General features: G+C 34.5%; 2 protein-coding genes across 6 annotated transcripts in view; one reads left to right on the top strand and one right to left on the bottom strand.

Annotated features, from left to right (window-relative positions):
- The window catches only part of DNAJC24 (DnaJ heat shock protein family (Hsp40) member C24), a 60979-nt gene extending 53741 nt beyond the window's left edge, over nt 1-7238 (top strand). Inside the window, exons 4-5 of one of the 2 annotated variants that reach the window (XM_067749531.1) lie at nt 3101-3169; nt 6842-7238. In XM_067749531.1, coding sequence (XP_067605632.1) covers nt 3101-3169; nt 6842-6972 — 200 coding nt within the window. In that variant the 3' untranslated portion in view covers nt 6973-7238. The remainder of the gene's footprint in view (nt 1-3100; nt 3170-6841) is intronic. The other variant, XM_067749532.1, reaches the window with a different exon arrangement.
- An 865-nt stretch (nt 7239-8103) lies between these two features.
- The window catches only part of IMMP1L (inner mitochondrial membrane peptidase subunit 1), a 74381-nt gene continuing 65542 nt past the window's right edge, over nt 8104-16942 (bottom strand). For all 4 annotated transcript variants that reach the window (XM_067749528.1, XM_067749527.1, XM_067749530.1 and 1 more), the window contains 2 exons: nt 9145-9255; nt 8104-8268 (listed from right to left, as the gene is read on the bottom strand). In XM_067749528.1, the coding sequence (XP_067605629.1) occupies nt 8200-8268; nt 9145-9255 (180 nt within the window). In that variant the 3' untranslated portion in view covers nt 8104-8199. The remainder of the gene's footprint in view (nt 8269-9144; nt 9256-16942) is intronic.

The raw sequence follows: 16942 nt of genomic DNA, 5'->3' as shown, positions 1-16942 counted from the left end.
GCACCAATCCTAAGTGTACAGCCTGACGGATTTTCACAGTAAACACACCCATCTAACTAACCAGCACCCCAGCAGGCCCCTGTAACTTTTTTCAGTCACTACTCACTCTCCCACGCCCAACATCGCAGGATAGTTTTGCCTGTTACACTTCACATAATGGGGATATCATACAGTACGCAGGTGTCCTCCGCTTTTCAAAAATTTGCTTTACTCCACTTCGCTTTCATGAAAGACCTACATTAGTACCTGCTTTCACTTAATGGAAAGAAATCCTAAGTGGATGTTCGCCTTTATGAAAAGAGGTGAAAAGTGAAAACAGTGTTCAGCATTTGCTTTGCGGAGAGCCCCAAGCGGCCAGAGCGGCACTGCCAACCTCTCTCCCTGGGAACTACATTCAGCATCAAGCCACCATAGCTTTGAACTGTGTCTGTGAGCATCTGTGCTTTATCTTGAATTATTTTGTGCATCCGTTAGCAAGATATGTCTTGAGGTAATTTCTTCTTTGCTTTACCTATTTTGCCTTACAAAAGGTTTCATAGGAAAGCTCTACTTTCAGATAGCAGGGGAAGCCTGTGTTCACTCTTGTGTCAGATACTGACTTTTTTTTTTTTATCCGGTACGCGGCCCTCTCACCACTGTGGCCTCTCCCGTTGCGGAGCACGGGCTCCGGACGCGCAGGCTCAGCGGCCATGGCTCACGGGCCCAGCCGCTCCGCGGCACGTGGGATCCTCCCGGACCGGCATGAACCCGTGTCCCCTGCATCGGCAGGCGGACTCTCAACCACTGCGCCACCAGGGAAGCCCAGATACTGACTTTTAAAACCAGAATCCCCACAAAACTTGGACTGTGTGCATATAGTATTGAATAATCAGGTCAATATGTAGATGTTTAGATAGGCACAGAACAGGAGAAATTTTAATATACTCCTTTTAACTCTGACCTTGGGTAAAGTACTAACCATTTTTATGTTCTGTTTTCTTTCCCTTTTACCATGAGATATGGTCTAAACTGATCTTTCAGCTAAGAAGTAGTTAGCTACAATAAAGTTCCTGTACAGAAAGAGGAAAAAAATAATAAAAATGTAAAAGCCACTTTTTGGAGTAGGTGGAATAATAGAAAGGGTTCCACATGAAATAGTAACTAGGGAGAATAACAATAGCTTCCTAGTAGAGAAGCAGAACAATACAAACCTGACTTGCTTGGCAGTTATATTTGCCAGTTATTTCTCATTAATTATTTTAAAATAAACATGGCATAATGGATACTTATGAATGGGTTGTCTTTTTTAACAATTAATGTATTACAGGTGTCCAAGATAGGTTAGATTAAGGTTTATTCATCTTGTCATTACCTCTGCCTTGTCTGATTTGCTCTGATTTCAAAATTACTTAAGATATCTGTAAGATACCCTGGAATGTATTTCCCCCAACCAAGCTCTATTAAGTGTCAATTACCCCCATTCTTCAATTCTAAAACAGTGTTTCATTTCTGCATTCAAGTAGATTATCTTGGTCCTTCTGAGTAAGAAATTGAAACGTGATAAAAGTCCATGAGACTTTTAGATAGAATTTTTTTTTTAATTTGGAATACTGAATAACCTATAACCAAGTAAACTTTATATAGAATGTGGAAATTAAATTGTTTTGTTCAGAAACTACCTCGCGTACTGATACACTTTGCATAGGCTATTCAGTGGACACACAGAGATGGAAGAACCACCCCTGACCACTTCGCAGAAGTCTTTATCTTTGGGTTTTAGAACAGTTTAATAGACTTAGTACCCAGTAAATATGAAGTGATATAATATTTGACATACCTTAATAGAAAAGCATGGTGAGTTCAAAATATTGTATAATCTTTTCATCTATTTTAAAATTGTGTAACTCACCAATAAATTTTGAACAGGCAGTTATTAAATATAATTAAATCGCAGGCATTCACACAACAGAACAAAGGGAAGCATTCTCAGCAAGTGAACAAGAGACTAGTGAGACAGCTAAAGAAAATTTCATTGGGGTGGGGGGTGGATTTTAGTAGTTTCTTTTAAGCGTTGACTTCTAGAAGAACAATACAAGCATACAGGAAGTACAGCGTGCCTTTAAAAACAAAGACAAGAGATTCTCATATATAGTTGCTTTCTTTGTCCTACAGTACACTTGCTTTAAGTAAGAGTGCATGCTTATACTACCTAGACCATATTCCTACTAAATTTAGGTGGCATTCCCGGTTTCTTTGGACCTTCCCTCTGTAGGGAAAGCTTTGGCCCAGGAAACAGCAGTGGAACATCAACACAGAAAGGTTGTGTTGCATGGCTATTAAAATATTTTAAAATAATTATTCCTTTAAGTTACCTATTACTCTGTTGTGAGGAATTAAAAATCAGATGACTAAAAGCCCCTTTAAATTTGGTTAGAGCCTTATTCTTTAAGGCACTTTTAGCCTGATCTCAGTTGATTGGAAGTACACCCCTGTATTAGTTTGCTCCGTCTGCCATAACAAAATGCCATAGACTGGGTGGTTTAAACAACAGAAATTTATTTCTCACAGTGCTGGAGGCTGAAAAATCCAAGATTGAGGGGCAAGTTGATGAGGATCCTGGTCAGGTCTCTTTCTGGCTTGCAAAGGACCACTTTCTTGCTGTGTCTTCATATGATACTTTCCTCTGTGCATGTGAGTGGGGAGAGACCTCTCTCTTCGTCCTCTTGTAAGGCCATCAATTCTATCAGATTAGGACCCCACTCTTACAACCTCATTTAACCTTAATTACCTTCTAAAAGGCTTATTTCCAAATACAGTATGTTGGGAGTTAGGGCTTCAACATAAGAATTTGGGAGGTGGGACATAATTCAGTCCAGAGTGACCCTTCTAAAGTAGATAATTTGATATACATAAGGTTAAAAAGCTAGTAAAATATTATAACTGAGGTTCAAATATAGTTATTTTTTACCTGACTCCACACTGTCTTTCTTAGTCACAAATATAGTAAGCTAAATTTTTATATAATTAGAATCGTAGTGACCAGGCTGGACTTGCCTTCTTAGCATTCTTCATGGTTATGATTTAAGTATCAAAATTAAGTGTCTCATTCTGTATTTTACAGAAGATGATCTAAGAAATATGGGACCAGTAGATGCTCGAGTATATCTTGAAGAAATGTCTTGGAATGAAGGTTGGAATTATTTTTTTCTCTTGGTAACAATCAGGAAAAATATTAGGGACCTCCTATAAGAAAAAAGCCATAGGATGTTCGGAAATAACAGCTTGGCTTTCTATATATATGTGGGTGTTTTTGTTTGGAATCTTCTTGTTTCATTCTAAACTTCAATTATTGATGTCCACTTATGTGACTCATTCCCAGTTATTTTCCTATCCTAATTAGATGTTAGGTACTTAAGATTTCATATGGTTTTCTTTTTTAAACTACTTTGATTTTTTGTTTACTCTCCATCTGTATAACAGGGAATATAGTCAAAGGAGATAATTTTTTCCATCCTATGTTGACACTTAAGATGAATTCCTATTAGAATATATGTTTATTTTTGTTTCTTTATATGGAATGATAAATTGTCAGAGCAAGGATTTTAATGTTATACATGTTATACTCTTCTACTTGGAGCTTGATGTTTAACCTCCTTTTTTGATTGTGTCTTAAGTGGAAAAGAAAAATCTGTCACTCCCTTTTACCTACCATGAAGTCATATCTTTTCCCCCTTTCCTATTAATAGAATTTAAAAACTTAAATCTAACTTAATTTTCCATTCTTCAGATTAGTTCTGTGAATTGCTCTGGTTAGGTTTTATTAAGTTCCTTTTTTTAAAAATGGAAGCCATGAATACCACAATTCCATGTTTCTCTGGGCAAATGAAGAAGTCTTACTGTTTTCTAGAATTTTATATACTCTTAGTCCTATAACTGTGTTATTCAGCCTGGGGTACAGATTCCCTGGGTGTTTATAAAAATTTATTAGTAAGTGTGGATAAGTACAAGATAAACAGCCTGTCCTTTCCGAAACCAAGTTTACTGGAATATTTTTTAATGGCAAATTCTTAGCTTAGTACTCTTAGGAAGTTGGGCCACAAAGCTATATTGACTTAGAAGGGGAATCATGTTTTTGCCTATGAGCCACTCTGCTCCTAAACTGCCAAATGAAATCCTGGAGTAGAAATTCTTATTTGCAGTGAATGATTGGAAAACTTGAGATTTTGTGTAACTGGGGCTCCCAGGGTTCATGATAGTTTCATCAGAGTAAACAGGAAGAGCTACTGCTGTGAAAATAGAATACACTAGTGACACTGATTTCACTGCTACTTTGTGAAGGGGATAGATTAGAACATGTTTATCAGGGAGACTTGCCCAGCTAAATAATATTTTTTGAAAATACAGTATTGCCAGCTTATCAACCAGTATATGTGCGTGTGTGTCCATCTCTTATTGGACAAATTAGTTCTTCTTGTTGTAGTTGATATGACTAATATGTTTTGTTACTAATAATTCCTGATAATATTAAAACAGTGAAAACTGGTTTTTGTAATTTTTACTTCTTTAGTAAAATTTTAAAAATATAATCAATTTAAGATTTTATTTTAAATTAAGACTGTGGATTAGTGTGGTTCAAGCATCTGTTCAGTCAGCAAATATATGGGCTTTTTGATAACAAGTGAAAATGCCAAGACATTGAAAGACATATACAACATGAAATCAAGAATTATCATAAATGTTATTGTCCTTGGTGCTCCCTAAAGTAAACTTGACAGTGAAGACGATAAAGAAGCATCCCAGCTACAGCCAGTGAATCAGTTATAAGCAGCTACAGTTCATCTTAAAAGTACAGGATGTTCTTAGATACTTATTTAAATTAAGGGTTTTTTATCACTGCAAAGATAGAAATAGTCCTTATCCTTATGAGAGAAAATAGTGAGTAACAGCTACATGAAGCTATTATTTTTGCAGGAATGTTTAAAAACTGGTCATGTGAGTTTTGCAGTTGAATTTGCAATTTGGAATTGTTCCGTGCGATTGCAAAGAGCAGCCTTGGCAGATGAAAGTACATAAAAAGTGTGATCAACTGGACTAGCAAAAGCATTTGATGATTCCTTCATGGGCGCTTTCAGAATAACCTTGGAAGGTGAAGATCCAGAATAGGGGAAAAGTGGATGAAATCCTACATGAAAAACATAGCCAAATTATCAGCTTCTGGGTCCAGGAACAGTAGGAAATGATGCATTTTACTATGCTTAAAAGGCATACCTGAAGAACTATTGAGAGACTGAAGTTAGCCATTCCCCTTACAGTTAGTCTCTTATACAGCTTGGTTGTTTTGTCTTCATTCAGTGTATTTAAAATTATGATTTCTGTGAAGATATCACTTTAAGTGATAGTAGAATAATTTAAGAAGAAATTTAAAAATATGTGAGTTTTAGTGAGCATTAACATTTGGAATCATCTATGACAAAACTCCACAGTAGCCCATGGTGGCCTCTGCATCATCTACCAAGCACATGTCACCTCAAATTGTTTCTCAGTGTTCACTGAGGTGGTGAAAAAACAAGAGGGAGATTTAGCTCCAGAAAACCAATGGTTAGAATATGTATTTTTAGACAATTTAATAATAAAATAGTTCACTTTGAAAGCATGCTCTATTACACATATATGTTGGCTCAGATAGGGAAGATGTTAGTGTTTTAAAATTCAAGATTAAGTTATTTTTCTTTATAGAGAAAAAAGACATTGTGGTGAAAAATGAAAAGCAGGATTGTGAATTAATGTTTTCCTTACTGATAAAATAAACATGTAAAGCTGGCTTATTTAATTGCTTGTTTTTCCAAGACCAAAGTTGATTAGAGAACAAATCCAAGGCAGTTGAATATTTTTTCTTTTTCTTTTCTTTTTCTTCTTTTCATGGCATATGATGAGATCTAAGTGTTAAAAAATGAAGTTTGAGAATTGAATGAAGATATTTGATTGTAAGAAATTATATCTTTAGAGATTTAGTTCATTTATCTCTAATTTTTTTTATGACAGTAGTAAAATAATGAGATCAGTAATTACTTTTCTTTGACAGTCACTCCTCAGTGACAGTAAAATGGAATAACCAGTGGATCAGAGATTCTTTCAGCTAAAAGACAAAGTATTTCAACTTCCTAGGAAGAGGAAACTTATAAAATTTCCCCCATTCGTAGGCAGAACGTTGCACCATATTGCCTCCTTTGGGCATCTCACTTCAGTGATTGTCCTTTTTGGTTCCTAAATCATTTGTAAACACCAAACAAACAGGTACACACACATAGCCCCCACAGAAAGGACACCATAGTATATGTCTATACATTTAAGGCAGGATTCTTGAAATAGTGTGATACCAGAACAGACAGGATTCAAATGCTGAACCTGATAAACAGTCAAGTCAGCGGTTTTCTCTGAAAGGATATACTACTGGCAAAGGCATGCTCCTTAACAATAAGACAGCTAGGGCTGTTTCTCTTCTTCCTTCACAGTAATATTTTGACAACCACATTGTTCAGAAGAATGTAAAATTTACATGAATCTTAAGAAATCAGAAGACTTCAAATAAATTTCATTGGTCACTTCTGAGCATCTGCTCTCCCCTACAGGATCTTTGGTCTATTGTTTCATACCCTCAATACATTTCCTCCACAGATAAAGATTTTTTAGTAGATAATTTTTAGAAACACTGCCCCCTATATGAGAAATTTTTTCAAGTTCTCATTTAAATATATTTTATATTGACTGATCTTTTTTCTTTTGCAGTTTCTGTGGAATAGCTGCATTTTTTAAAAAGGTATTAACAAAGTAGTTACATGTAAGCATTTTGTTTTCTTTGCAGATGATCATTCTTTTTCTCTGAGTTGTCGATGTGGTGGAAAATACAGTGTTTCCAAGGATGAAGCAGAAGAAGTGACGCTGATTTCTTGTGATATGTGTTCACTAGTTATAGAACTCCTTCATTATCGCTGAGATTGTTCACTAAGTGGAATTCTTTAGTGTATTCAGACACATGGAGGAAAATCTACTCCACCTTTGTCCATTCAGGCAAATGTATAAAGGTGATTAAAAAAAAAAGGATTCTTTTTTGTCAGCTCTATTATTTGCAGAAAAAATATAAGACTGTCGAAGTCCACCTAGATTAATAGAAAATTAATTTCATTATTCATATGTATTTACATTTTATATTTACAGATCGCTAAGAAAGGGGGCTTGAATTAAAAATTATATTTAGTGAATTCCCATCTGAGAAGTTTATTATTGGTGCATTTTCTCCTTGGTACAAAATATAAGAATTTTCCTTTCTTCATATAAGTGTGTCTCATCTTTTAATGGGTCACAGTATCATCATATTCCTTTATAGTTGCTAAGTTTTTGAAGTAACATATTTCTAGCTGCTAAAGTTATAGGCCTTTTGTACAACTATTTCAAATCTCAGGTCATTAGAATTAAGTTAGAATCTTCGTGAATAACATGTGAGCCTGGCTCTCCCATGATGAAGGCTGGATATGGATATTCATGAGTTATTTCAAAGTTAGTAAAGTGAACTGGCAACCGGAGAAAGAAGGAGAGCCTTGGAGTCAGAAAACCGTGGCCACTGCGTTGCTGGTATGGTGAAGTGGACTTTTTTAATGTGTTATTATTGATTATAGTAAAGCTTTTATTTTTCTATATATTTAATATTCTATGGACCGTATGAGTCAGAACTCATTTAAAAAATTTTAAGGAATCCTTTATGGGATCATTGAAACATTCTTCCTTAATTTCAAATGAGTAAGCCAAGCATGTGACTTAGCAGCTTTTCATTAGGTCAGACTCTTGGTTTATTGTTGGTGTGGACTTATAAGACTAGTTAGTACTCTGCCTTGTAAATGTAGCTAAAGTATGAGGCATATTCAAGAGGAGTAAATTACTTTCCTTATACCTGTACAACCAAAAATTTGAAAGTGAGGTTGTTCCAGGTTTTCCCTAAAAATATTTTTGTATCAGAATTTAGATGACTTATTTTGGATTACACTTTTATCCATATATTTTGAACAAATATAGCTTGCAAGAGTGTGTGTTGCTTATTCTTTACATTTAACAATTAAAAATAACTCAAACTGAATAGCAAATAGTTTATTAGTAAGTACATGGTTTCAGTGACAATAAATTCACTTTAGCAGAAGACAATAATCAAATCAAAAGAATAAATGCTTGCTAATCATCAGAGAATCTGTGGCCATTAGGGCTGTCACGTAGAAATCCAAAATCACTCAGAGGCCAAATCTGTAAAATCAAAATGTGACTGAAGACAATTAGTAAAGTGATATTATAGCATCATCACATTCCCTTCTTTTTTTCATTCATCCCTTTCTCTATGCCGTATAATTAAATGCTTTCTCCTTATTCAATCAAGAACAAATTTTCTACTTCAAAATAAGACTGTAGAAAGAAACCTGTATGTGTATGTATTTAACCTCTAAAGTTTGGAACATTCAAACATTATACTAGAAAATAATACGTGTGTAGTGTGTATATGTTTGTTTTTTCTTTCACTATCGTCAGAGTTAACTGTAAACCTACGTACTTGAATATAACATCTGCTTAAGTGTAAAAAATCCTGTAAATTATCCAACAGCCCCAAATACTCATGTCTGTTTTTCTCCTGACTGCTTGTGGCAAAAAGGAAAAGCCAGTGAAAACAATAATCTTTACTATTACATTTACTACAACCATGATAAGGGCATTACTCACTATACTTAACTGGGATATCCCTGCATTCCAGCTAGTTGCTAGATTGCTCTTCTGCAAATGCATATATATTAACATACGCCCTGGGTATGAATATGGTTGGAAAAGTTGTATGAGAGAAAAGTAAATTTTTGGAGAGTCAAATTAAAAGCTTCTTATGCTACAACTAATCTGAACTTTATTTTTCAAACAAAAATTATTCTCAATTACCTGTCATAATGGGGGAGTGGTAATGTTTATAGCTATGAAGGCCAACATGTTCATAAAGTGTAGTAGTCATTGCAACAGTTTTATATCCACTGACAGCCTAAAGATTTCAGTTCTTCTGAAAGGAACTTTTTTTTTTTTGGTTTTGTTTTTTTTCCCAGCTCAGAGAAGAAAGCCTGCATTTTAAGCAGAAAACAGTAGTACCTTAAAGAAGATACGTCCTCTTATTAGTCCATATGGAACAGGTCCATAGTACCTGGAATCTGTAGAATTCTGTAGATTATCACCTTCTAACCACACATGACCTGTTGGCACCTAGAATTATAGAAGAAAGCAGCCCCTTTAAAAAAGAAAAACAAATCTGGGTACTATAAATAAAAAATCATGTCTTTTGGAGGTAGGGAGAAATGTCCTAAAGTTCTCTTTTATAAAATACATTCAAACCCTATAATTTGCATTTTTGCTGTTATTTCTTGCATAATAAAATAACTTTTACTAAATATTAATAAGTAGTATTAATATTTCAACTTTTAAAAAGACCTATCTTTTTTGCCATATGGTTCCCAAACATTAATTTGTTATGCAAACCCCAAACTGAGGTTATAAGAGATCAAAACAGTGTGACAGGGTCATTAATTTAATAGACTTCAAAAGAGGTCATTAGGATGCTGACTGAAAATGTGCCCTCCTGTCTCAATAACAGCATAAGCAGGGCAGCCACTCACTCAGCAACATCCTGGGGCCAATACCAAGGCCAGACCTATTAGAATGCTCATGATGAACTAAATGGTAATTGATTGTGACATCAATTACAAATAATCACATCATTTTATTGGAGTGGGCTTGTCAGAATTCTAATTAAGATCCTTGTTCTGCCTTTGTACAGGCCATATCTTCAATGCATTATACTTCAATAATGACCATCAAGAACTAGAAGGACCTATTATAAAATCATCAGTTGTAAAATTAATGATGGTGACCTACTAAATGAAAAGATCCCATCTTCTATATGTCTTGTTATTAACTGGGATATAACATAAATTTAAATTTTTACTCAGTGACAATCCTAAGTATATTTAGGACAGAACACATTACTTACAAAAATGCCCACTGTGATATGAGATATTTGCCCGTTAATGTCTCTTCAATATAAACTTTAAAAATTACTCTTCAGTAACAATCTTCAAAATTGCATTTTAAAGTTTCTTTTTTATAGGTTTTGTTACCCAAGAAAGTTGAATTATTGACCAGACCAAAATGATCTATGGAAAGGAATTAATTTTCACTATTCTTTTGACTGATTATTACTTGGGAACCTTATGTGAAGAAAAATATTCATATTAGGTTTAATAAGAAATGACCAGTTTTTTAAAATGTCACAAAATTTTTAAAAATGACTTTTAGAGCAGTTTTAGGTTCACAGCACAGCTGAGAGGAAGGTACAGAGATCTCCCATATACCTCCTGCCCCCACTCATGCACGGCCTCCCCATTACATCCCCACTAGAGTGGCATGTCTGGTACACTGACATCATCATCACCCGAAGTCCCATGGTTTACCTTAGGGTTCACTCTTGGTGTTGTACATTCTATGAATTTGGACAAATGTATGACATGTATCCACATCACAGTACCATACACAGTATTTTCACTGCCCCCCAAATCCTCTGTGATCTGCCTATTCATTCTCCCCCCCATCACCCCTGAATTACCTTTTGGAAAAATAAATTTATACAAGCATGTAAAATTTGAATTACAATTTAGAGATTATATAATTTTGGAATGTCTTATATCATGTAGAAATATTAGCCAAAAATGAATCAAGTTACTTATTTTCATTTAGATACACTTAAATGTTAAATCTATTTGTAGAGTAAGGATAAAGTTTTTTGAAAGAATATCAGATATTGTAAGATCATTAACTTCTACTAGTGGAACTAGTTGTAGGTTCTAGGGCTAATAGCAAGGTTCATTCCTACCTATATAATAAGTAGATTTATATGTAGTGAAGCATAAGGCTGCTCAAATAGAAGAATGAGTACATCTCAGGTTACAGATGAAAAGAAGAACAAAATAGTGTATTTGGAAAAGGTAAAATAAGTCATTAAATATATTCTGAAGTACTGCCTTGGGAGAAACTACAATGTGAACATCTTGGGTGTCTAAATTTCCATAGTTTTTCCTTAATATGTGTTTGTTCCTGAGTTCTAAAAATAGGTAACATATACGAATACTTAAATACAATTATAAAGTTAGGGACACCAATAAAAGCAAAGGAGAACAAAAATCAAAAAACGAATAAAGATACTAACGATCCAGCAAGATCTTTTTTTGCCTGTCCGATTGATCCAATATACATTTCCTTTCTCCATGAAGCTTTTCCCTATGTTGCCTGCACATACCAAATACTCTAGATTGTTTAAAACACTTTAAGTCTGCCCTACATGGGGCTCTGGAACATAACATCCTCTTACATGCTTGGCTTTTGTGTATGTCTACTATTTTATGACTGAAAAAGCCAACAGACAATAATCATGTCATGATCTTAAATCTTTACAACACCTAAACTGATGTTGGAACGCAAATATTTGTTGGTGATTAGTATTAGTTAAGTAGAAATTCTTGTAAAGCACAATCACTTTTGTGGCAGTTATGACCTAAGTTTCTTCCAAGTTTAGATAAACACAGTGATGAAGTATTATCTCTGGTATAGTAAAGTTAACAAGAACAGAAAGGAATCTGCTAAGAGAGACCCAGAACATACCACCAGAAACCTTTGGAGGAGTGTGACCCAGGCTGTTCACACCTAGTCCTTGACTACAAGGGGTGGAACAAAAGGGAGGAATAGTAACACAAACTAGTGTTTATACATACTTTTCTGGTCATTTTAAACACACACACACATATTTGATCCTTAAAACAACCTGTGAAGTACAGTTACTGACATTTAACAGAAGTCGGTTCAAATATGGAACATGCTACCTCTTACTTACCTGAAGCCCATATATGCTAATACCCATGCATCCATTCATAGCAAAGGAATAACCTTTACATCTTAAGACTTCAATGTTTGATATAAAGTACAGACACAAGGAAACAACCTCATCACTGATGGTACCTTTAATAAGAGCTTCTCTATAAATGGGAAAACCTCTGAGTTTGAGTCTTAAAATCAAAGCAGTCACCTTTGCTGATCTACCCCTCTGTCACATATTTTCCCAGTAAAAAATTCATTATGTTTGCAGTTACTCCACTTTTGAAACACATACTTATTTTTGATATGGGGTAAGGGTGTACACTTTAAAATCAATTTTAGAGGTATACTTTACAGTAAAATGTGCTCATTTTGTTTCGACACTAGTTTTGAAAAATGTGCATTCCTGTGTAACCACCAACCACAATCAAGATGTAGAACATTACTACTATGCCCAAAAGTTCCCTCCTTTTCCAGTCCACCTCCCACCCCTACACCTCGTCCCAGGCAACTAGTGATGTTTCCTGTTTACTAGAGACTAGTTTTACTAAAGTTCACATAAGTGAGATTGCACACTACATAGTATTTTGTGTCAGGCTTTTGTTCAGCAGTTTTTAAACGATTAATACATGTTGTATGTATCAGTCATTCATTGCTTTTTACTGCTGAGTATATCCCATTGTAAATCACAGTTTCTTTCCATGAACCTGTTGATGGATGTTTGTGTTGTCTGCAATTTTGGGCTGTTACAAATAAAGCACTATGAACGTTCATGTATAAGTCTGTTTCTTTTCAGTAAATATGTAGGGGTAGAATTTCTGGGTCATAAGTGTACGCTTAATCTTAAACTTTTCCAAAGTAATTATACCATTTTACACTCCCAACAGCAATGTATGAGTGTTTCTGTTGCTTCACAACCTTGGTATTTTCAATTAAAAAATTTTTTGCCATTCTAGTAGGCTATTGGTGTCACATTGTGGTTTTCATTTGCATTTCTCTGATAAGTATTTTTTCTTGTACCTATTAGTGTATCTTTTGTGAAATGTCTATTTAAATATTTTGCCCATTTTTAAAATGGATTATTCTTATTCATTTTAAGAGCCCTTTATGTATCTTGAGTACAGGTCCTTTGACAGGTATTGCAAATACTTCTTCCCAGTCTGGGATCTTTTCTTTTGCAATTTTTAATCTGCTGTAAAGACGATATATTTTTAGGCTCTAGAAATTTCACTTGGTTCTTTTTTATATTTACCATTTCTCCCTCATTATGTTCATCCTCTAGATCCCTGAAAATATTTATAATTGGTGTTTTAGAGCACATGACTGTTAATTCCGTTATGTCTCATTTCTGGATCTGTTTTTCTTCTAGTTGTGGGTTACATTTTCCTACTTCTTCACATATCTAATAATTTGTTATTGAGCTGAACATTCATTTGTTGAGTGGATTTTGTTCTCTTTTTAGAGAGCACTGAATGTTGAAGAGGTCTGTTTGGTTTTTGGAAGGTGGTTAAGTTAGCTGTGGAACAGCTTATTCCTGTCAAGCCTTGTTTTTAAGCGTTGGGTCTCTCTCACACTGTAAGGGCTAGTCTAGCTCACTCCTAAGGCATGATATTCCAGGGTCTCTATGGAATGCTCTAGATATTTAATGAGATCTGTCCACTGTGGTTGGTCAGAACTCAAATGACAGCCCTGTGTGAGCTCTGGGAATTGCTTGGCTGCTGCCAATAGCTGTTTGGTGCTCAGTCTCTAAATTTCACCATAAGCAGGCACAGTTTAGTGTTCAGCCCCAAAACCAAGACAATACTCTACATAGATTGCTGGAGATCATTCTGTAGCTCTTTTCTCCCCGGTGGTTTGATGCATAAATTCCAACCACTTAAACTTCCCTATACCCTAATCTCTGTCTCTTCAACTCAGCAAGACCACTGTCCTTTGTTTGAATTTTCCTCCTCGCACCTTCTGAAAACTGCTTTAAGGCAGAAGTTAGGGAAAGTATAAGGCTTGCCTTGTTTGTTTCCCTGCTCTCAGGAATCCGTCTTGTACTGCCTGCTGCGCATTGTCTGAAAACTGTTTTACATAGTTTGTCCAGTTTTCTAGTTCTTTATGGCAGGAGGGCAAGTTCAGCCGCAGTTACTCCATAATTGCCAGATGTTCAAAGTATCTAATATTTAAAGTCTTATTTTTTAGCATACCTCATAACAGTATGAAGAAAATCCTTTCGGTGAGAACTAAAGTTCTTGATGTAAGTAAAGTGTGTCTTTGGCATCTCTACCTTGCATCCCCTTCAGTGGCATGCCCTGTGTGTCCTCATTTTACCCTTTCCCTATCAAAATCTCTAGAAAAGATTTGCCAAACTCAGCATGCAATTATGTATAAGCAGATAAGTTCAGTATGGTATTGCTTGTATCTCAAAACTGGCGACAGTATAAATATTCGTCAGTGGGCAGATGTTAAACAGTTTATTTACAGAATAGTAGACAGCTAATAGACTGACATGAATACAGTCAGTGAAAAAAATAAGTTACAGGGCTTACTTAGGTATAATTACTTTTTTAAAAAAACCACAAAATTTTATGTATTTCAAAATTGACATTTTTGTGAACAGTATGTATTAAATAATTTTAAAATATATATATGCACATACACATACATGTGTGTCTTAATATGACTAGCCCTTTCAGTAATACTTGTACTTTTTAAAAATGGAACATTGTCCATCACAATGCAGGTTAGGAAGAGCTTTATTGAAGTAAAAAAAAATTTTTTTTTTTTGTCTGTGGTAATGTGGTAAGAGAGTGACCTAACTTCCAATCCGTATAGCAGGCTCTGCTTCTTTGTACAGTACAAGTAAATGACTGCAATTACAGCACTGTCACCAGACCTCGGGATAACTAAAATATTAGTCTAGCTAAGAACTCATTTATTTAAATAAATATAAAGTACAACACATTTTTGGTATGGGTCCAAAACTTAAAACCTGACCTTTCTGGTCAGGTGAGTGGAGTGGAGTAAAGCAAGGAACAAAACAAAAATTTCCTTTCTAACTCAAAACAGTTATTGTCTGTTGGATTAACCTACTGGTTATCACTAAATTCAAAATTCAAACCAGATAAAACAATTCTATAGCAATATTATAATAAAATAGATTAAAATATATTTTTAAAATGTATTTTTAAAAAGCTGTTATAACTTTCCAATTAAAGTAGAAAAGAACTCAAATAAACACTTAAAAAAATTATAATAAATGCTTTACAAATGCCCCAAAATGGAAGTCCTAATTCCATGTCTTTGTTCATTACTTCTCATAACCAAAACTTTTAAAAAGTTAATTACTTTTCATCTCTGTATTTTTGGAAATATGCCATGCCAACTTGAATGAATGTATGAGACTGAATAAGAATGTATGAATATATGTTTACAATGAATGCCACCTAGAAATGTTTACTTTTGCTCAAATCTGAATTTTCCCAGGGTCTCAGATATAACTAGCTTTAGGAATAACTTTTAAAGCAGTAAAAGAACCCTTAAATCATTCTTGGTTTTTCCTTTCTACGTCAGAGGTTTACTTCCTGAGCTATGATAAAACCTAATCTCAGGGCAGGACAAAAGAATCAAGCCTCTAGTTCTCAGCCATACTTGCTGAAGCCTAGTTAAGTGCCTCCTTTATAGTACAAGCAACAAACGTAATTGCCTCATGGCCTGCGGGTGTCCATTTAACAAAAGCAGCTTTTGGGAACCAACCCACAGGTGTTACCTTTCTTGATTCAAGTGAAATCTGATGAAAGAGTCCACAATAACACATTTACTAAATTAATCAAACTCACTTATTATTTGATTAAGCAAAGATTATCTAATTAAGAAAAAGTTCTGACTGAAGAGTAAGATATTTATACATTTGACCTTTCAAAAGTTTCAAAAAACAGAAAATCCTAATAACAGACGGATTTTTAACTATTTGTTTGCCAGATATTTTAAAATGTATAATCAGCAAAGGCAGGGTATGCACTGGCCCTATTATTGCTCATGCCTCCTTAATGGTTCTTCTAAAATGATCGAATGTAAAGGAAATAATAATTATTAAAGAAACAAACAAAAATCATAAAGGTAATCGGAGAGGGCAAAGTTTTTGGAATCCTTTTCTGACATGATTATTTTTTCCTTTTCCTGAAATATATAGGAAAAGGAGAGGCATACACACCTTAGGAAAGCAATCAGATAAAGACTTGGGCTTTTTTGTTTTGTTTTTTGTGGGTTGTTTTTTTTTTTTTTTTTTGGCAAAAGCAAATGGAAGTGGTATATCAACAACACTGTAAAGTATTTCATTTTCCACATGTATTTTAAAGATTTTGTCTTGTGTCTCACAGAATGATGAATGTAAAATATAAAATGCATAATTTCCCTGCCCAGGAAAAAAGTCCATATGATGAATGTACATTCATGACATGTCATTTTAGTTTAACAATACCCAAATAATTGTTATTTATGTTACTATCTTTCAGGTAAGCAGAATCGAGTCAAATTAGTATACCACTATGTGGTTAATGCATATTCTGCTTAATCATGGCTTATATAACCAAAACATAGTCATGGTAAGATGCTATGCACACAAACTACTGGAGAGAATACTTGCAAAATGAGATCATTTATTAATTATATAGTCCTAAAAGAACTTCATAATGCCCAGTATTTGTATGACTCCTGCAATGGCAGTAAATAATTGTTGGAGTTTATCTTCCTATACACACCAACAAAACTATAGATAAAGATGTATATGTCAAAAAGTGAAGCATTAAATCCCGAGAGAAAATCATGTAGAAAGGTTTTTAAGAACACAAAGCTGAGAAAACATTATTAATCTTTAATTTTGTAAAATGGGGCTGTCTCAAGCGTCAGTTATGGGTAACTTTGAAAGCAAAACTCAAGCAACAGTCTCACTAATGCTCTATTTTTACTGACATTCTTCTTGCCAGAACTTTTTGCCTACATTTGTCTCCCTGAGTAGAATATCTGGAGTCATAAGGGAGGTGTT

The sequence above is a fragment of the Pseudorca crassidens genome, chromosome 9, assembly GCF_039906515.1.
Source record: "Pseudorca crassidens isolate mPseCra1 chromosome 9, mPseCra1.hap1, whole genome shotgun sequence".
NCBI lineage: Eukaryota > Metazoa > Chordata > Mammalia > Artiodactyla > Delphinidae > Pseudorca > Pseudorca crassidens.
The sequence above is the reverse complement of the archived record's forward strand: the minus strand, read 5'-3'. Positions and strand labels throughout refer to the sequence as shown.